The sequence below is a fragment of the Phalacrocorax carbo genome, chromosome 13 (genome assembly GCF_963921805.1).
Source record: "Phalacrocorax carbo chromosome 13, bPhaCar2.1, whole genome shotgun sequence".
NCBI lineage: Eukaryota > Metazoa > Chordata > Aves > Suliformes > Phalacrocoracidae > Phalacrocorax > Phalacrocorax carbo.
This window is the reverse complement of record NC_087525.1, coordinates 2,655,787-2,677,566: the sequence shown is the minus strand read 5'-3', so window position 1 is coordinate 2,677,566 and position 21,780 is coordinate 2,655,787. Positions and strand designations below refer to the sequence as shown.

General features: G+C 41.8%; 1 protein-coding gene across 5 annotated transcripts in view; it reads left to right on the top strand.

Moving 5' to 3' along the window:
• PCDH15 (protocadherin related 15) overlaps positions 1-21,780 on the top strand; it is an 826,977-nt gene that overhangs the window by 663,184 nt on the left and 142,013 nt on the right. For all 5 annotated transcript variants that reach the window (XM_064464573.1, XM_064464572.1, XM_064464569.1 and 2 more), the window contains 2 exons: positions 985-1,064; positions 4,786-4,879. In XM_064464573.1, coding sequence (XP_064320643.1) covers positions 985-1,064; positions 4,786-4,879 — 174 coding nt within the window. The remainder of the gene's footprint in view (positions 1-984; positions 1,065-4,785; positions 4,880-21,780) is intronic.

Here is a 21,780-nt window from a genome sequence, read left to right as displayed (position 1 = left end):
AGTTCTTGAATGTGGTCTAAAGGAATGCTGATGGAAAATAGATAAGAAAAAGGATGGTTGTTGAAAGATGAGAAACACAAAAATAGTCTGTCGTCTTTTTAATTTTGACCTGTCTCCTATTAAATCCTATGTGTTCTTTGAACTTTTTGGTTGGCCTTCTTGCAATTCTCATAGCAGTGTTTTTATTCTTTTTCCTGCAATAATATGCTTAATCACTATAGATTTTGGATGCTAAATAGCTGTAACGGTGAGACAGTTCGGTAGATGGCATTTTCTCTGAAAAGCAACTGATAGTCCTTTGGAGGAAAAGGTGTGTGTCCACTTAACAAAAAAAAACCCCAAACAACAATTACATGTCCATTTTTAGAAACAGATTAGCCAAAGCTTATCTTCAAAAGGAGTTTGCTCAACTTCTGCAAAGCTGCTCTGTCATCTAGTAGGTGGAATATACTTGTTTTGGTGCTGTTAATGGTCCTTCTGGAAGGTCTCATCCCGGTCTTCGGTCCCCCCTCCGAAGCAAATTGTGATGGAAGGTGAGTGCTGCAATGTCTCCGCTGCTCAAAGGAGCGTCAGGAAAAGGACTGGGTTTCTGGCAAACTAACAGGAAGAAAAATCTGGATAAGAAGTGGAAATAAAGAACAGGAAGAAAGGAGACAAAACGTTCATTCTAGCCAGTCTGTAGCTTCACGAAAATAAAAGTAATTGAATAAAACCTGAATTTCATACTTGTGATGCTGTGTGTTTATGTGTAGCAGTAATTTGAAGGTCTGTATTCAGGGTGCTGTATTTTCTCTGTAGGGTAGGAATTCTGGTGGGCTACAGCTTGTCTGTAATTGCCACTGTTGCCTTAGAAATAGAGAAGTTGGCGTCATTCCTTTAGACAACTTTAACAGAGCTTCAGGGGTTAATTTTCCAGTTTGTAAATTGAAGGAAAGAAAAGAAAGCTTTGCAACTGACTTCATTTTATCCTCTTTTTTCCTAAAGGCTTTTGATAGAGAGGGTGACCCGATAAGATACCTCATTCAGAATGGAGATCCTCAACAAGTTTTTAATCTCTCTCAAAGGTAAGTGGAAAACCCTTAGAAAATAGACATGTAACTTTTCAGTCAAGTGAATACATAGGCTGAGAGCCAAAGAAAGGGCTTGTAATCAGACATACTCAGCTGTTTCTTAGATTGGCTTTTAGACGTTAATGAGAGCTCCGTGAATGCTATTGCACTCTGGAATTTTTCACAGGGGACTATTTATTTATTTTAAACACTTTAGTAGGTAAAACTCACTGAGGTGGAAAAGTTCTATTTAAAAGGGTGACCATGGATTAATTAAAAACCTTTTACTTGTCAGCTCTTGAGTAATGACAGGGACAATTTTTGCTTTGGTTTCCTGCCTTCATGTGTTTTAGTCGGTAGTGGAAAGTCTTTTGGCATTGTTTTAAAATCTCTTTTCCTTAAATTGAAAACCAATTTAAATAGAGGTAAGAAGAGAGGGTACGTTATGAAATAATAAGCACCAGGTAGGTCTGTGCCTGTCCCACCACTCCCTCCTTTATTTTACCCAAGCAGCTATTATTTACACTCCAAAGTATCATTTTTCTTTGCAGGAAGATGGGAGGGTGGTGAGCTGACTTCCCAGTGTAGATGGTGGGACAAAAGAAACCTGGGGCTTATTTGTTCGTGGTGTGGGTATAATTGCAAAAAAAATTGTTCTAATTTGGTGGAGGGAGAGATTGCACTAAAACAGGTCTGTGTGTTTGGGGTAAGCTCTAGATTACTCGCTGTGCTAAATCTGCTGTATACAGAGACTCAAATAACTTCTGAAACAATGTGAAAAAAGCCTTGAAGATCCCAAGAGATGCTGATGATGTGATGCTGTTCCTCCCCAGGATTGAGGGGACCTCTCATACTACAGACAAGGCAAGGAAAGGGACAGCTTAGACAGAGGAGGCGGCTTCAGTGAGGGGGCGAGGGCAGGAAACGGTGTTGGGCTGCAGGTTTTATTCGTTGCTTAGGGCTTGAGCTTTCAGCACAGATCAGGGAAGGTGTGCTTTGCTCATCGGCTGAGAAGGAGCGCTAGGAGTCGTACCTCCAGCAGCACAGCACAGATTTGTAGGGTGATGCTAGCAATTCTCCTCTTAACATAGAGAAACTTGGTCTGGCCTACTCTGTGACCTTTAGAACTTGAATAATGAGCGTGCCTGGCTACATGAGAGATGCTCCAAAGCAGGGTTACTTGATGGGTAGCTGTTTTGTATAGTTTGTGCTTATCACAGCACTGTTCACGTCACACCGTAAAAATCCTGATAATTCTCCATACTAGAGAGACTTTAAAACTGTGTGCAAATTCAGGCCAACTTATGGCATGCCATACCAGTGGTGGCGTAGGTATTCTAGAGGTCGGATCCTAGGCAGCTCCTGTGTTGTCCAGCTTTGGGTGTAAATGGTGTGGCAATACCCACAAGTCAGGCTGTTAGGGATGGCATGTGGATTCAGTCAGAAAACAACTGAGAAGCCTCTGGTGTGCCCTCTGAAAGCTGCAGGCACAGCACACCCTTATGTCTCCACGAGCAGCGTTGCAGCAGGTGCAGGTGTCACCTCCCAGGGCCTGTCGGGGTGGCTGGGAGCCCTCCTCCATCCCACCCGCCTCTGGGGCCCTTCGTGGGCAGCCTGACATCCCCCCGACACGTGTCTGACATCACGGCATGCTGAGGGGATCGGTGCACGCTCAGGCCTGTGTTTGTCTTTTTGATCTGTTGCCTCTTGGTAAAAAGGAGAACTCTTTGAAGTGTTTTTTCATTCCCGCTCTTCTTGCATCTGTTTTCTTGGAAATTGTTTGTGCAAAGTTTTCTTCAGCCTTTTGCACATTTTTTTTTCTAGATGCTGAAATGTCTTGATAGGAGATTAAAGTAGGATTAATATTAAACAAAGCATGTAGTTAATGTGAGTGGCATATTAAGGCTACAGGAATGAATCTCAACGTTACATAAATACATTTTTTAGATCCTTTAAGGCCAAGGCAGAGACCGTGAACATGATTCGCGCTCTTCCTTTTTCTCATCTGGATTATTTTCTGGAGCATGTCAGTTAATCCCTGTGTAATTCTCTGAGTACTGAATGTTACCAGTTTCGCATCTACCTACTAGATCTCTCTTAACCTCGATCTGAAGATTGTGAGATGGTTTTGTTCTTTCTTCTTGGGCAATACAACATGAGCGCTCTCTGTAGTAATTCAGTGTCTCCTTATGTTCCCCCCCGAAAGTGATGATTGGGGTATTAAATGAATGTGAGTACATCCGAATCCTTGAGTAAAACATGGGACGTTTTATAAATTAGCCTGTCTCTTGAATGATGTTCATCTATTGAAATGGAGACTGAATTTTTCAAGCGGTAGGAGGGAGGAGATTGAAAAGGTGGTATGATAGTGCAAAAATTTGAACGGATACGTGCAGCTAAAGGTCGGTGTTAGTAAAGCAGTATTTGTTATCAATATTTTATTGCATATATACATGCGTTTTAGTGTGCGTGTATATGTAAATACAAAATACGTATATTGTGATTTATTTTCTGTATATATGTATTTTGAACATTTATATGTGTATAATCATATGGATGTATGTATACGCATATTTTAATGCTATATAGGTGGAGTTCCATGGGTGAAGCTGCTTAGCCACGCAACAAGAGGGTAAATGTCATCCTGGGTCCATGTTTGCTGGCGCATATTTGTTAAATAGTATATGGTTTGGGTGGTATTTAAGAGAGAGCTGCTTTTGTTACATACTTGACCATGTTCCAAGTAGACACCAAAATCCTGTAAATGAAATGCAGATCTTTAGTGCTGGCCACAGAAGTACCACTTGTGCCAGTTCAGTTAAGCAGAATTTAGCCTGCTCAGACGGGATTGTCAACTCAAAGGTGCTCTTCTGATGCTTCTTAATAGAAAAGTAGTGAGTCCACAGGCGGGATCTTGTCTTTGTGTTGGTACAGCACACCTACAGGTAGTGTCCAGACTTCCGCATGAGGAAATGAGATCATCCTAAAGACAAAATCTAGGTGGTTTTATTTGTCAGCAGTTATAGGAATTTGCAATGCTTCCAAACAGCATTTTTGGAAATTTTTATTTGGGGTTTTTTTTTTGTGCACGTTGCTTCCAAATAGCCCTTCACGTGTCATCTTTTTTAAATGGGCATCAATAATCACAGTATCCCGATTCGTTTTCCACAACTTTTGTGCCTGTGTTAATATTTTGTTACTAGGGAATATCTGTGCTTGCCCTGAAAGGGCGTTAGCTGCTTGCAGCGCTTCTACCGCAGTTACACCAGGTCAGTAGCCCTTCCCTATAAAACCCGACGGAGCCTCCTACTTAAGGCCGTGCGTGCTGTATTCCCGGAGCTTACTGCTGCAATCCTGTCAGGGCTATCAGGGCTTCCGCTGTGGTTAACAGACTGCTTCTGATTCTCTCGTCTCATTTATTATAGCACGAAGCTTTCTAACCAGTGAGGGTCCTGTGTTCAGTGTAGGTCTGTCTTTTGTTTAATCCTGTAGCTCACTGGGTTGTTATTTTAATCCTAAATTATACATTTATCGAAGACGAATGCATTAGAAATTGGCTCATGGTTTTCATTAGCCTTTACCTACACAAAACATGCTTTTAGTTGTAATAAAGCCTAAAAGCTTATGAACTTGTTCAAAGGGAAACCTTTGCGTAATGCAAAGTAGCGGAACAAAAGTGCTTGTAGATGTCTTAAAACTGTTGTGATAACGTTTTATGTTTTTGTTTTATTACTAGTTCTGGACTGCTAGCCTTAGGAAAGCCCTTGGACAGAGAAAGCACTGATCGCTATATTCTGATTGTTACAGCCTCGGATGGCAGACCAGATGGGGTGAGTCTCCTGTGAAAGTTTAAGAAAACGGGCTATTACAATACATAGTTAGGCACTTGAGGTAGTCTAACTGTAGTATCTTTTATATGGGTCTTGATCAAATATATCTGTAATCTGCAACGATTTTCCTTTATCTGAAAAAGGTTTGTGCAGAGAAAGCCCGTACATCGCTGGGGTAACGTCCCTTGGTCCTGAAACGGAGTGACTTTGCTGCTGCTTCTGCCTTTTTGTTATTCTTCCACAAGAACCAATGCAGTTAAGGTTTTGTGTTACTCAGATATGTGCATCTTCTTACTGCTTCCTCTCTGTGCTATTAAATAACCCGTCTTCCTTTCTGCCTTCTCCTAAAGCTCAGTTATGTGGCAGCTATATTATAGATTTGTACTTTGTCTAGTCAAATGCACCGAACTTCTTTCAGAACTGACAGATCAAAGCACTGTCTAGCTTCCATTTTTTTAAGCTCTCAGGAAAAATCTGGAAAAGTGCCCATGTAAATTCTCTTTAAAAAATAAAACTCTCTTTATTGGGAGGTATTTCTAAGTCTTCTATGCTTGCATTGATCAGGTGTGCAGCGACCCCACAATTAAACCAACAAACTACTGCTCACATTTGTGTTTAATATAACAAAATTGTGATTTTGAGTTTTCATAATAAAAAATGGAGGGCTATTTAAGGACAGGTATTTATTTATTAAGCAGAGGCAATGGAATTAGGTTTTCTAAAAGTTTGCAGCAATCCTGACAGGGAGAACTTACAGTTTGCTGTTGAATTGTGCAAGGTACCTGGGAGTGCAGCAGTTCTGCTATGGACCTGTGCCATGGAATAATAGCATAGGTCGAGCAGAATTCTCTAAGTATCTGACCTTAAAATTACAGTATGCAAGGGCAGATGTAAAATCATATATCCACATTGCCTGGGCTGTTCTAGGAGGCAGAGTTCAGCTTTGAGACGGAAACAGAGACATGTTTGACAGTTTGATAATGAGCGATGATGAAAACTCTTCAGTTTGGACCCTTACTCACCCTGTCTTCACTGCAGCAGAAGAAAATCTTATGTATTATTTCTGTGGCATGCTCTTTTCCCTATTTTAGCTTCCTCACCTTATAAGATTTGCCTTCCTGCTCAGTATTTATCCATAATTTTTTTTCCCAAAGTATTGAGAGAGTATTAGACCTTTATGCACTTCTATGGCAATATGGAGTAACTATAACAGAGCCTATGCGTTTTCCATTAAAAAATCTTGCTACAGTTATTCTTCAGTAATTCATCTTAATATTTTGTAGTTTTGTTACTCACGAATAACTCCCCGTTCTTGATAGCTACAAGTTCAATTGTTTTAATCTCTAACTTCCAGCTGCGAAATCTGAAGATTTAAATAAGACTTGCATCCTGTTTCAGACTATGTTACACTGCTGAAATACTCTCTGGGGCATAGAAGGGCTACGGAAAAGATATCTCCTCTTCTTTTCACTTAGAGATTCACTCTTTTTGTCCTGGAACTTAACTGGACATCTGATCCAGTTTAACACTCGGAAGATAATGTTTGCTTTTTCAATAGAAAACCAGTTAATCATGGTACGCTGCTTAAAATAGTTGTACCTAAGGTGAGATATGGCTTTTGAAGCTCAACTATGTTTAGAAAACCACCAAAAATAAGCTGTGGAGAGCTTCATTAGTATTGTCGCTGAGCGACGCTGATGTAGGGCGGACTGCCTGCTGCAGCAGCAGCCTTGGTGCTTCAGTCCGGGAGCAGCTCAGTACCAGGCTGGAGCACGTAGCGGCCAAGCTGCAGAGGCAGAGCCCTGTCCTTTCACTCGTCACGCGTCGCCTAGCCCACTGAAGACAGGGCTAGAGGTTCCTAGACGTGTGGTAATACAAATAAGAATAGTAGCGTTTTCAAAAGTAATTGTAATAATATGCAAGTTTCAAGGAATTTTTTAGTGGTGTGGTTTATGTTTTGGTTTTTTGGGGGGGGTTTGGTTTGTTTTCTTTTTTTGTGGTTGTTTTTTTTTGTTGTTTGTGGTGGGGTTTTTTTGTTTTTTGAGAAAATAATCCGGAGTATCCCACAAGGAAATCAAAGAATTAGAGCCCAAGGAACGGTTGCAATATCAGTGAAGGCTATTTGTGGTTTCCCAGCGCTGCCATAATACTCGTCATTTCTCAGTAAGCATAACAGCTCTTACCAGTACAGCAGGCACTCAGCAAGCAGGAGGATGAGCAGAACAGCAGCAGGTTGCTGGACTCTCCGGTACCGAATGCTCTTGATGGATGGTGCTGTTACGTTGTTGTTGCTAAAATCCACTCCCCTGCTATCTCATTATCCGCTTTCCTTCCTCAGTGCCGTATGGTTTTTTTCCTGGAGTTTTGTACCTGCAGGTGTGTGCGTTAATTGTTCTCACAGTGAAATGTGGCCACGCTTTTTAGCTTGTGTGTGTTCCGTTTACTGCTGCTTGGTTTAGGGTCTTCATCACTCTCTCTTACCTGCCTGCAGCTGTTTTCTTCCGTCGTGATACTTTCTGCCAGTGGTGGGGTGCCTTTCTTCTTCAAATTGTCCGGCAGTATGGCTTACTTTCCCATGCCAGAAAACAGTGGGTTTGACTAATTTGCAAGGCTTCCTTGTGTCTTTGCACAGTTTCTTTGGTTTGCAGCGCTTTTGGACTTCCTCTACTATTTGGCAGGCTGCTCCTGGGTCAGGGACTCATTTAAGTTCGCTAGCTGGTGACACGGCAAACTCTTCTAAGGGCATGAATGCTTCTTTCAACAAGTCAGTGAAATTTCATGGAGGACCTTTTCTTTTTAACTAGTTTATATCAGGAAACAATGATGTCTCTTTAGGAAAAAAATTATTCCTGCAATTACAAAACTACTGTTCCCCAAACTAATTCACTTGCTGCTTGTCATCGAGGTTTGCTTTTTTGAGCAATTCTATTAGTGCCTACACAAAACCGCTTATCTGGTTGAAGAACTTGTTTCAGTTTCCCTAAAATCACACAGTTAATTCCACAGGCAGGTGCAACTTAATTTAAATGACTTTAACATATTTTAGCAAGTAACGTATAGAAACTGATTTCCTTCCATCCAAGAGTGGGCTGTTTGAAACTACCCATTAGGGTCAAATATACTTAAGAGTAAGCTTTTGTATTCTCTACAACCTTTTCTCTATTTGCTTGTTTCTTTAAAATTTGAAAGGAATTTAAAGGGAAAAGGCTTTATTAGTGTGTTTTGGGGGCGGGGGTATGTTGTTGATTTTTTTTTTTAACTAGAACTTTCCTCTTTAGTTACAACGTGAAAATTTGGCATTTTTACGTTTTTGTATTTAAGTTTTAGAACAGTCATAGGCTCAAAGGATAATTCAGGGATCTCAAGAGGCGATGTAGTTTGATAGTTTGAGCCTGTTCCTCAAGCCTGGTCTGCTATGGTTGCACTGAAAATTTAACTGTGGAGCAGGTTGTTTCATTCAAAGTCTTCAAGTATATAGATACATAAAATGCCCTGTTAGTACCCTTACATAGTGGAAAAAATAAAACATTTTTACTGATGTTTCATACTTACCTGAGAAAGTTTAGTCTTTGTAATTTCAGCCAGTGAATTTGCTTCAGAAATTGTGAACACTACTCAAGGCATTTCAATATTGATAATATTTTTCAGCTAAATTCTGTTGTGAACAAATATTTTAGCCATTAGAACATAGGCTTCAAAGGGGCATAACTTCAGCTCATTTAATTTTTCAATAATAGTGTATTAAATACTGCATTTTAGATGGAATACTTCAGGGAAATGTTTCTATGCTTTGAAATTGTTGAAGCTTTCAGGAAGAAATTTGTCCCCTGCTGCTTTAAAAGTTGTCTGTCTCAAGGTGACGACTCTCTTGTCTGTTCAACATTGTTCTCGTAAACCTAAGGATGTTTTTCTCCATAGAGATAAGTCAGGCTCGTTAGGTGGGTGAAGGCTGTATTTCAGTAGGGAGCAAGAAGTCTCTGGGATTGGCTCACCTGAAGCAAATGGAAAGAAAGGGCCAGAAAGATTCATCTCCTTTCATACCTTCAACGCTGGCCCGGTTCACACGCTGATTGCCATCTTCAGCCCTGGCAAGGTCGTCTTTGGCCCAGGGATTCATGCCAAAATGGGTCTGTCTTTCTGGTATCCCCAGGAGTTTGGAAGTCAAGCACATGGGGCAGCAGGACACTTGCCACGCAGGGTCACACTTCTGCTTGGGGTGCAGCATCCCCAGCCCCCGTCTCTTGGCATACAGCAGCCCCAGCCCCCGTCTGTTGGGGAGCAACGTTTCCTCCAGGTGCCTTTCCCATAATCCTGGTGGTACGAACTATTACCTTTCTAAGCCCACAGGTTACTCAATTTCTGATATTCTGGGGGCTGAAACTCTGTCCCCCCCAGCTGTGTGCCCTGCCTGCTCCGTGCTGCTGTAAAACCCCACGGGGTATTGGACTAGGGCTCAGTATACGATGTGGTATCAGCTCTCCTTTTTATCCCCAGTGTTCTCTAGACAAAACTAACCCGTTCCCCATCATCATCGATGAAGTCCTTGGAACACGTTTTTTGCTTTTGAAAAGTCTGTGGCCCCACACACCTGAAATTTTTGGTGTTTTAATGGTATTTTTTTTTCCCCTGCTTTTTTTTTCTGTGTCATTAGTAAAAGGGTCTAAGAGACTTTTAACAGTGTTGCTATGACACTAAGTAGTTGAGGTTTCTGTATTCTAAGCCCCGAGGCTTATTTAACTGCCTGATGTTGTGTGGTGACAGTCACGTTGACACCTTTTGACTTTGGGGGACTGCTTATTCCATAAAAATTAACACAGACCTACTTACGCCTTCACCAAGCAATACAGCTTTCCATTTAGCAGTGTGGCCCGGCTGACACCAGTTCATCACTTTTGCATGCCTTATAATGCTCTTGATTGTTTAAAATGCCTGACTGTGCTTCCCGAGTTGTTGTTCTGATTTATAACCTGGAGCATTAACAGGCTTGTGGTGATTCTCTGACCTTGGAATAACACAACCTACCGCCCGTCACTGCTAACAACACGACACGACAAACAAGTATGCAATAATTGAGTAGTCAGGAAAATAGTTTTGTTTCTCTAGTAATGAGACGTAGTCATAGATGGGCAGAAGAATGATGTGCAAATAAAAAATATATCAAGCTCAAATTGGTTTCACAAATCGTGGTACTTTTGTATAGGATTTCAGGGCAAAAAAATCATGTCTCTGCATTTCAGAGGGAGAAGTTAAGGAATAAATATGCATGGCTGTTAGAAGAAAAAGCCTTCTGTGCTATTTATTTTTTGGCTTGTGCGAGTGTGTATGTGTCAGTTAATTTATATAGATAAAACAGGAAGCTCCATTGTATTGTCTTACTGTGTATTGTGTGATTTAAGCAGAATTCAAACCTCCAAATACAAATGTCTAGTCCTGAAAATATCCACCCAGCACTTCAGAAATATGAATCTGACCAAGTCTTGGCAAAACAGAGCAGCTCAGTGCCCAGCTTACAAAGCCATTCGGGAGTCAGCAATTAGGTATTCTTAAAATCTGTCAGTCATCCAGGGGGTGTTGTCAACATCCCAGGCAGCTACAGCCTTCCTTTTTAATCAGGCTGAAGGAGAGCAGCAACACTGATGGCCCTTGTCACACTCACTCTGTGCTACCCAGAAAATACTGACGGGGGTTCAGATCCGCTTGTATGTCTTGGAAGACTCGATGTTTACTTAATGTGTTTTCCCAGAGTGTGTCTTAACCACCAGGCCACTAAACTGCTTTGGAAGTCCAGAAATAGCTGTTGTCCATCTGCTCTTTCAAAGTTCCACTGTTCAACCTGAAATTCAGTGGATAGGAAAGATCAGAGGCAACCTATCTCTGGGAGGGTTTCTCTGGAGCCGTGAAGCCAAGGTCTTGCCTGTTAATCTCAGACTGTGGCTATTTCTTCTGCAATGAACCCTGCATGAAAAAAATCAGAAAAATTTTAGCGTTGCACACCCCAATACTGTTTTGGGCCATGTTTGTTGAGCAGACCAAGGTGCCATCAGATGACCCTTAGGAAGGCATCTGAGAGAGAACTGTTTTCTCAGTGGTCTGGGCTAGCCCAGAGCAGCTGGGTGCCAAATGCAGGGATCGAATTGACATTTTTGAAGACATTTTAAGGTTTTTTTTCTTTGTGCTTTCTGTATGCGGTTCTGGGTGCCCAGCACTGGGTTCCACTCTGATGTCTGAGGTGTAAAAATGCAATGCTTGACCTTTAAGTGTGGCTAAAACGTTCATGGGTTTGCACTGTACGCAGTGCAGGGGCTTCAATCAGTAGGGCTTAGAATTTAGAAACCCTCAAAATCATATTCCTGGCTACAGTATGCAGAAGCATGGGGTTCATACAAAGTCATGGCAGCCTCTCTGCCGCAACAGTGCCCTCAGAAGGCCCAACAGTTCAAAACTAGTGTTTGCTCGCCTTATGATCTAGTTAAATAGTTGCCGCAGCCTGTAGACTAAAGTAGAATAAATACCGTTGTATTCTGGATCCTGGGAAAAGATGTGTCGGTCCCAGGGCCCTTGAGGGCACACTGGTGTGCTTTGTGTAAATGCAGGTACCGTGCCTTATTCCCTCTCGCCGTCTCGTTCTTGGTCAGAGCAGACCAACATTTCACGAGGGTGTTCAACCCCTGAGTGAGCCATAAGTAGCCTGATTTCAGTGCACTGTGTTTCATGTGAGTTAAACTTGGGTGTTGCAGTCATCTTAGAAGATCATTAATTTAGAGCATCTGTCTCCCGTGGCACTTGAATTAATTACATTCCTAAGAGCAAAGAGGTAGCACTAGATCAAGGTAATTTAGACAAAGATTCACTACTTGAATAGCATACAGAGAAATAATTAATTACAGTAAACTTTCTGTTTCTCCTACAAATATTACCTTTATTGTTCCACATCAGTTCCATTAACTATCAAGAATAAAGCAAGCACGGCTCTTTCAGTAAGTACTCATTGAACAGAAATTTTGTGTACAAAAAGGCTTGTATCGAAAATGGCTTTTACTTAACTGACCTTTTTGTAATCAGTAAAACAAGGTTGTCAACAAAAAATAAAAATCAATGGAATCTGTTCGTCCTGTGGAACTGTAACACTACCTTAGTGTAGCCCATTTATTTTGATCTGTTGGTGCAGTAGGAAGGAACAGTTGTTAAATATATGAAAAAACCCAATATAAACAGGTAAATGATTTTGTACTTCTTCCTCTAAAGAACTCCTCCTCAAATGATTTTCTTTTCAGCAATACAAACTGTAATGGGAGAAACACTGCCTATTACTGTTTTCCTGACAAGTTATGTAATTGGTATGAGAAAACCTTAAAAATTTCTGCTGATCTGTACATTTCAGTTTGCGTGAGAAGTCCGGATGCATTTCCCTTTCTGCAAGAGAAGGGTTTTCTCTGTGCATCAGCACTTTCATTAGGGCAAGCTTTAGGAGACTCCCAAACTTGCAGTGTTTGTGCAGCTTGTCTGCTTGCGTTGCATGGGCAGTATTCGCCATAAAGGCTTTCATTTCAAATGCTGACGGGGAAGGGAGATGTAAGTAATCTTCATAAAGAAATAAACTGATCACAGTTTTCAATCAAAGATTTCGAGAATTACAATCTGCTGTTTTGAAAGATTGCTTTAATTATTTTAAGGTGAGAAAATTCTGCGCCAAGAATTATTGAAGCATTTTTTTATCCCAGAATAAATAAGCTTAAGTAGAACTATGTTAAAACAGGCCTTGCAGCAGAGTTTGCAATGACAATAATGTATAGTGTAACATTGAGTATAGATTAGTGTTATTGTGTGTTTACAGTAATAGCACAGTCATGACAGTAAATACAATGGTCGTGAATTCTAGTTAGGCTGGAAAACATAAGTCGGGCAGACTGTTTTTCAGCCAGCACTATATGCGCAAAGTTAGAGAGCTCAAGAGCAGACACACCTCTTAAAGCTCCTTGCCCTGAACACCTCTGTAGCTGAGTGTGCCTTCGGACAGACCTTGCAGGTTAGCAGAAACCTCTGTTCTTTCTATAACAGCAGCAAAGTCGCCAGTTCTAAGCAAATAGATAGCCCATGCGAGAAGGCCAAGAGAATAGCAGCTGAAGGCTCTGGCAGCCCATGTTCCTCACCTGTTTTGAAGTTCTCAGGTTTGGTTTATGATAAAAGGATGTTGGTAGAGATGCCACAGCTTTATCAATTTGGGATTAAGATGCCAAACCCTGAGCTTTCAGTTCAGATGCAGACCCGTTTTCCACAGCTTTGTCTCTGCCAGGCTGCATGACAATCGTAGCCTACTTTGTCCGTCGGCCTCCAACTACGTTAGGTGATGCGCAGCCCACAGTATGCTCTAAATTTGGCTTGTTTAGCCAGAGCCGTATAGCTTGGGATATAAGGTACCAGCTCCTCCTGGTTCATCCCATAGAACAGTAACGTTTCACTCCTGTGATATTAAGATGCTTTTCAGCTGCTTGGACAGCAGATCAATACTCTTCGTCTGCCACAAAGACGCGCAGGGTTGGAGCCCTGGCTGTTACGTGGCCAGAGACTGGCATAATGGTGGAGGCCAATCCTGCCGGTCCCACGCATTTGTCAAGGACATTTCTCGAATGGATGTGTTTTTCTCTTCCTTTCCTGTTGAAGTTCTCTTCTTTTGTATTTTCTTTTTGGATGTGTGAAGTTACAGTTTTGGGGGGTTTCCTTTGGGGATTTATTTTTGTGTATTTGACAGCTTTTTTCTTTGTCTCCTCCACAGGCTTTTTCTGATCTTTTTTCATTAGTGTAATTATTGACAAGCTCCAGCCTCAGTCTCTTCTCTCTCCTAAATTTCTTTGCAGTCCGGCTGGCCATTTCTTCTTTGTAACTTGGAGAGGTGTAGAGGGTCGGTAATACCGCTTCTAAAGTTCTGATGCCCTACACTGGAAGGAAACAAGGTCTGAAAATACTCGAGGCTTGCAGCCTTGCTTATAGGAACAGACTGGAAAAGAATGCTCCCCCTTTCCCCTTGCAAACATTGTTTGGTGTGGTTATGAGGCTTCTGTGCCTTCAGAAAGGTCAGCGAACGAGGCCATAACCGGTTGTGCATATTTACCCATCACTTTTTCTGACTTGGGCACTTCATTGTCAGTCTCCATTACCAGTTATTATTAGATTCCCGTTAGCAATGTCACTCTCCTGCAGCACTGAACTGGGACAGCGTATCTGACGATGTTATCCTGGTCCTTTGCACACCCAGTATCTTAAGATCTGAGCAGCCATTTCCCCTGTTGGGTAAAGAATAGCTATTATTTTGGATACCATAATCAAAAAGTAGTTTTTCTGAATATAGGTAAGTCCTGATACATAGTTCAGAAGCATTATTTACAGGGGGTTTTTTTGGATCAAATAAGGCCTTGGGCTTTGCCTCCAATCTTATTATTTGCAAACCAGTTCTATCTAGAGATGATAGCATTTGTCTTAGGGTTTGTCTAAATGAATAAACTTGCTTGACATCAGAGCTAAGAATGTTTCCTCTCCAAGGCATAGAATGCTCTCATCAATCCCCAACTTCAATTTAAATGGCAGGGTACAAATAAAATAAGTCACAAGTGAAATTTCCTTCAAATTTATCATCCATAACATTTTTCAGGACCTGGCATACTTAGAACAAAAGATATTTGTGGAGGTGATGTAAATGTTACATTTATTGCTTAGGGAAGAATTATATATGTAAGAACTATTTTAGTGGCCCTAAGAAAGCTATAAATTGCAGCTGCTGATCTTTTGTTTGACTTATGTTTATTATAAAAGAGAAGTAAACATGGTTTTCTTCAGTAGTAAGTAGGAAATGCCCAATACGAGGCTGTACTACTTTTTTCCGTGTGTGAATTTCCAGTAATAACTTCAGCGCTCCTTTCCAAACTGCACTTGGCAAATCTTTTGTAGAAATGCCTAGTTTTAAAACAGTCAAGGCAGATTTTAGGTGTCCTTACTGTATTATCTTGAAATTTGCGGGAGGAGTATCCATTCAGTTGATATACAAACCTAGCTGTGAATTAGGTTGGTCTCCCATTACTTTGGGGAACCACTCAAGTTTGTTTAAAGACTTTTAGTGCTAATTAAACATATGTCAAGAGTTTTAGCAGAACAGCAGCTCTATTTCATGAGAGTGCTATTGTACTGTCTCTTCTAGGATTCTCTACAAAACGCTGCAACTTATTATAATTCCTTAAGAAATTTGTGATATTATTTGCTTTCGTTCTGAAGTATGTAATGAAAAACATAGTGTGTATACCATCAAGTGGAACAATTAAAAGATTCTATCTGCAACTGATTTTCTTCAAACATCATCTTTTTCTCTATTTCTTTTCCCCAAACTTTGCAAGGAAAAACCCGCCTCGTGCTGCTGGTAGTTCCAAGCATTCATTGCTTTAATTTTAGTCTGCCGTACTCAGGTCACCTTGCAGTGGTACCAGAGTAGAGCCAACCAAAGAGGACAGTAATGTTGTAGGGAGCCGGGACATAGGTTCCAGATAAATGTTACAGCACTTGAAGTATGAGAACTGACGAATTGAGGGAAATTAAATCCTGTTCTTTTAAATCTTGAGGCTACCAGATGTGCAATACGGTTATCTTCAACTCCCCTCCCCAAGATAAGAAAGCTGGCTTTGCGGCAGTAAATGGGCTCCCAGTTGGAACTGGTCATTAAATATAACTTCTGCTGCCTTGAGAGTCAAAGGCAAGAATTACTTTTAGTGCTCCTCTTGCCCTTCATTGCTGACTTAAAAATTTCGATGTGGTCAGTTGTGACAAAGTTGAAAGCATCACCACCTGTGTCTGTGTGCTGGGGGTTTCCTTTGTGGAAGGATTTAAGCTAGTGACATAGAAAACGGAGTGCAATTTACATGACGGTGGGAGCAACCTCAGGCAGCCACTGCTACCTGCAGTTGAAAATGGTAATAAGAAACAATAGGCTTCTCTAAAGGTACAAGAAACTGAGCTTCATACAGAATATAGTGACCCTTTTTCAGTGTGTTTACCTTCATCCTCTCTGCAGTGCACTTTTTATCCCCAACGCATGCATTCCCTACCTGGTGTCCTTCTTGCCTGTTGACTAGCGTGCCAAAGAGTTACTTGGCTGCTGTAGGAAAGTCTGTGACCCCCAGTCTGCTTGCTTTCTTATTTTCTGTCCTAGTGACAGACTGAAAAGAGGTTATGGCTCCCCCTGAACATAACTTCTAAGCAATGATTATTTAGTCAATGTGATTTTAGTGTTGCCGGTGACTTTTTACATTGTCCACAGGACAGATGATTATGATGTTACCAATACTGCTCCGTGCTGCAGATCTGAATAAGCCACTAATTTATTCTAGTTGCCTAATAAAGGCTATTTCAGAACAACACATTGGGCTTAAGCTGTGGCTTGCAGAGCGCTAAGCAAATCTTTGGAGCCACCTCAAGGGGATATGAAAATGTTAATTTTATTTAATAATCTTTGATTACAGCAGTTTCTGACACTAATGGCAGAATTGCTGCTTTACACATCTCAAAGAAATAAAGGTAGCCAACAGACTACCGCTTCATGTAAAAGGTTGGCACCGCTCCAATAACAAATGTGGATAACGAATGTTTCCTATATTCAGCTGAAATAACAAGATCTTGACTATTCCTATATTCTTTCTCAGTTTCAGGGTTTGTTGTTACCGATTTAAAGGAGCAGAAGACAGGGGAATTGCTGCTAAACCCAGAGCGTGGTTTGGATGCTCGTCCTGGTGATCCTGCCACTGAATGCATCCGCTTTTGATAGTTGCTGAGTTGTGACTAATATGAAAATGAGGATATGTTTGAACTATTGGCCTTATTACGGGTTCTTATTTCAGTACCCTTGGAAGTTTAGGAAGAAAAGAAAACTTAACTTCATAAAATAATTTTCCTGTTTGGCATCTTCATAAAATATGATTCCTTTGCAAAAATATTGTTTTTAATTCATAAGTGAAAGTTTAAGTATAGCTTGAGACTCGATAACAAGTGGAGCACTATCCTGTGTGGCTGTATTGGCTGGCAGGTAAGGTAGGATGCTTAAGATGAGTAAAAGTATTGCCATCAATTTGAAAAATACTGCAATTCTTAGATAACAGAAGAGCTGGGAAACAATTCTAAATGTCTCTTCTCCTACCTCCCTTTCTTCCTTCTTATAAAATCCCCACAAACTCTCTTTTTTTTCTTGCAAAACTAGCTAAGCAAATCTCTTCGATTCTTCCAATTCTTGTTAGTCTTGGGGTTTAGTCTGACCTGGAATCCCTCAGCACTAATCACAAGTCCTACCCTGCATTTCAGCATAACCTATAGGATAACTCAAGAAAGCAAGCTTTCACCCTTTGCATACACAACTCAGGCTGGTAGTGGATTTATTGTATTTTTCAGGTAACCCCTATGCAGTGAGTTAAAGGCATCAAAAACGTGATCTTTTATGTTCTCATCCAGGTAGTGCTGAGAACAGCTTTTTCAGTACCTGTCCATAGTGTGAAGACAAGCTGGAGCGCGGCGTATAGGAAACGCTTGTGTTTCATTGTGCTGAAATGCCCTCATTTTTGTTGCTGCAGGGAGAAGCTATTCCTTATGCCCTGTCTGAACCTCTTTGGTTTCAGTCTACACCTGTTTTCTCTCCTGCCACTATCTAAGTACTAGGTGCAGTCTTCTGAGGGTTGGGCAGAAGAGGGTATAATCCCTTCCTTACAGCTGGCCCCCTGCCCGTAGAGCCCACGGGCCGCTGGCCTGTGTTGCCCCAGGGCTCGGAGCTGCTCCTGCTCCCCTCGCTCTTTGCCGATGCTCGCAGGCCTGTCCTGCAGAGCTGCTGCCGGCCAGGCAGGCCCTGGCCCAGGTCCTCCTGAGGGCCTTGTCCTTCCCAGGGCAGGGCTGGGCATTTGTCCTTGCTGAATTTCACAGGGTTCCTGTTGGCTCATTTGTCAGCTGGCCAAGGTCCTTCTGAATGGCAGCCCTGCCCTCAAGCATGTTGACTGTTACTCCAGTTTGGTGGTGCCTGCAAACCTGAGGAGGCTGTGCTTCATTACCTCCTCCACACCATTGATAAAGATGTTAAAAAGGATCTTAAAATTCATCTTAATCCAGGTTATAGCAAGCAGAGCTCAGCCTTCCCTGCTGCCTCCACTGTCTCCTCTTAGGTGAGACCTGAGTCTCCTTTCATACTTCAAATGACCTCTTCTAGACTTATTCCAGAATTCAGTAAGCTCTCCATTTCTAATGATATTATAATGATTGGGTTTCAAGAAGGCTTGAGGAGAAGAAAGGTTCCCTTTTTCTTTAAGACATATGAGTATTGCTGCAGGGTCATTTGTTCATAGCATGCTTCCAGAGCAGAGAGTTCCTTGGGCTTAGAAAACCACTGTCGTTTAGGAGAAGTGCTCGTAGGAGTTCCTCATACCATGTTGCTATGTTCATCTAAAATAAGGATGTGACCCCCCCCCCATGGGCATGTGCTGTGTACAAAAGTTAGACCTGTAAGTAATTCACAACAGTAATTTTACTTTCAGCACTTCTTTCAGAAGTTACCAGGTGCAAAGGCACGTTTTGGCAGCTGTTCTGAGAGCTGCTGCGGGTTGATTCAGCGTCATCAGAAATGAACACGCCATGGATTCAGATGCATCCTGTTAAAATTCACTTGAATGGAAAAGAAATATTTTGAAAATGAGACTTACTCACTGTCTTAAGCCAATGTGTTTTATGCCATATTTCTCGCAGTGTATTAAATCTAAGAATTTTTATTCCCCTGTATTCTGTGGAATTAAGTGAACTTGGGAAGATTGATTTACATTCGGTGTGCGTTGCGTGTCAGAGCAAACATTCTGGAGTGTGTTTAGTGTTGACAATGATGCATAAATTGTAAAGTACATTCTCCTTAAATTGAATGTGGGAGTGGCAGTTTCAGAAACAATTAGCAAATAACTGAGCATAAGCAAATATAAGAAGGCAGCCTGAAAGCCTCTTTTTGTTTGTCTGTTTCAAAAGATTATGTATTCACAGAATCCCAGACTGGCGGGGCTGGAAGGGCCCTCTGGAGCTCACCCCGTCCCACCCCCTGCGTGAGCAGGCACCCCCAGAGCAGGGGCACAGGGCCGCGTCCAGGCGGGGGGTGAATGTCTCCATGGAAGGGACCCCACAGCCTCTCTGGGCAGCCTGTGCCCCTGCTCTGGCACCCGCACAGGGAAGGGGTTTGTCCTCATGTTCAGGGGGAGCTTCCCGTGTTCCAGCTTGTGCCCGTGGCCCCTTGGCCTGGCGTTGGGCACCGCTGAAAAGAGCCCGGCCCCATCCCCCTGACACCCGCCCTTCAGGTATTTATAGGCGTTGATGAGATCCCCCCATAGCCTTCTCTTGTCCAGGCTGAAGAAACCTCATAAGGGAGATGTTCCAGCCCCCTGATTGTTACTTTTTAAGTATTAAATATTTATTGTATGGTGCTTATAATGGAACAGATCTGTGTTCTGCATTTGCCTCCATACAAAAACTCTCATTCTGAAAGAGCATCACTGTGTATGGATATTATTTATGCCACTTGTGTATGTTTGGGTTTTGCTCTTTGCTGTGCCGATATCGAGAGGGGTTGCTAAGGAAGCCTGCTAGCACAGATAGCACCTCAGTGAATACGTGGGGCACCATGTAAATGCCCCAGATGGATTTCTAGCCATGAAAAGAGGCAGCTGACTCCAATACCGCTGACCTGCTACAGGATCTCTCCTGCAGAGAGTAAGTTATCAGATGGAACCGGCGACACAGTAATGAAAGCATGACCAAATACTATTAAGACTGTGAGTATATTAGTTGTCCTTTGCGAGTGCTTTTCCCATGTGGCAGGTACAAGGAGCTTGCCCCTTAAATAAAAATTAGATGATGTTCTGCATTTATTGTGGGCAGTTAACTGTGGGGACCTATGAGGGTGTAAAGCTGCTTGAGGGTTGTTACCTAGGAGGCACGCACCAGAAGATGGATCAGAAAAGGCATGCAAAGATGCAGGTTTACATTCAGACTTATTTTGTTTTTTAAGGGAGGATGGTTACAGGTTTCTTAATGAAACCTGTGAGGTGCCTCTTCTGACCAGGTTAGTTAGTCTTGTGCCTAAAGCAAGAGGCTTTTTCAGGGGTTACGTCTGCGCAGGAAAGCTGATTTAATACACTGTGTGTGATCTTACGCTGCACTTGACGGCAGCAGTGGCTGCAGCGTAGCCATCGTTACAAATATTGCTGTCACGGGGAAACAGTACAAAACAGGCTGGAGAACCAGCATTAGCGATCTGCAGCAATAAGGCAGCAGGGTTAAACTTCACATGTGTTTCTTCTAGCATCCGTGTCCCTTAGTATACCTGCCTAACAGGCTGTATTTATAGAATAAGATAATTTTATTTTCTTTTCATGTGATCTGAATGAAATGCTGAAGGAAGCATGCATAGACTAATGACACCACGTTATAATACCAGGTTACACTGCTCCACCACAGCATCGGTTTACACCGCTATCAGTCACGCCAGCTACTAATGCGACTTGCTCCTGGGGAGGATGCTACAGCCTCCCTGCACTGTCTGTGCCTGTGGTCCTCTGTTCTTGCAGTGAAAGGCTTCCCTAGCGTATCATTTCCACTTCCTTACCGTGGTTTTTGGCTAGTCGTGCTCCTCTTTTCCTTGGTGGATGAAGAGTACTGTTCATTCCTTCTCTTTGCAGCCCGTGTCACTGGCCACAGAGACTTGCATTATTAGCCTCAGCTCTTCTGTACTTATTTTTATAGGGTATAAAGTAAAGGCATGGTTTTTGTTGCTCTTGCCACAACGATTCAATTTGTGATGCTCAAACTGAGGTATTTCTCCTCAATTTAAAACGGTTAACCATGAGAAACGGAGGAGAGGTGCCAATGCTTAGGCATATTCTGAAATAACTAACTGCATGAAGTAGCTAGTGTTAGCTGATGTATCCATTTCTATTATGATCTTAAACAGCCATAAACCTGAAGCAAGCTTGCAGTGGTACTTGCTCCTGTGCTGGATTTGAATTTATGGAATAAAAGTATCTCTGATGGCAAAGGTTTTAATATTTGTTGAATTGATTTAAAACACAGTAATGTATTAATTACAATAATGTATTAAATACAATAACATGGTGGTTTGTGTCTGAAACACTTGGTATATGGGACTAATGAAAAGGGATGTGACTTGAGCTGTGAAGGTCTGCAAACAAAGTATTTCACTCTCCAGTTGCTTTGATTTGGATAGCAAATTTCAGTAAGAAGCATGGATGTGTTTTGCTGAAACTGTATATGTGTTAAATATAGTTAATTACGCTGTTTCCACTAAGCACCTCTCTGTACATTGAAGTTGATGTGCTAATGCTCAACAGCACATCGTCAGGGTGTGGGTGAAGGATGATAGATCTCTGTGCTAAGGCCAGCTGAACTCACCACAGAGCTGTGGTAGCGTGATTGTGCCAGCAGAGAAGCTGGCTAATCATCACAGTAGCATATTTTGATTAGTAAAATCAGTAATTGCTTTCCAAATTTATAGTTCTGGCACATTTTGATATTTCTAGCTTCTTCCCCCCCCCCCCCGATTGAAAGATCCTTAAGTCCTTAAAACATCATTTAGGAAAAAAAGATATCTGGAGTCCTTCAAGCATCACTAGTACATTGTTCAGTCTTGAGCCTGTTTTGTCCTATAAGAAAAAAATGTAAAAATAAGGTCTCCAAATGAATAATGCTCCTGTTTCACAAAAACGTGAAAAAATTCGGTACTCTGCCCGTGATTCTGTAGCGGATGGGTCTAATATCTAGCAGTAAGGTCGCGGATCAGTTGTCATCTGTGAAACTGAAAATAACAATAATGTGCTCATAATGTTATCTTTCTCTGT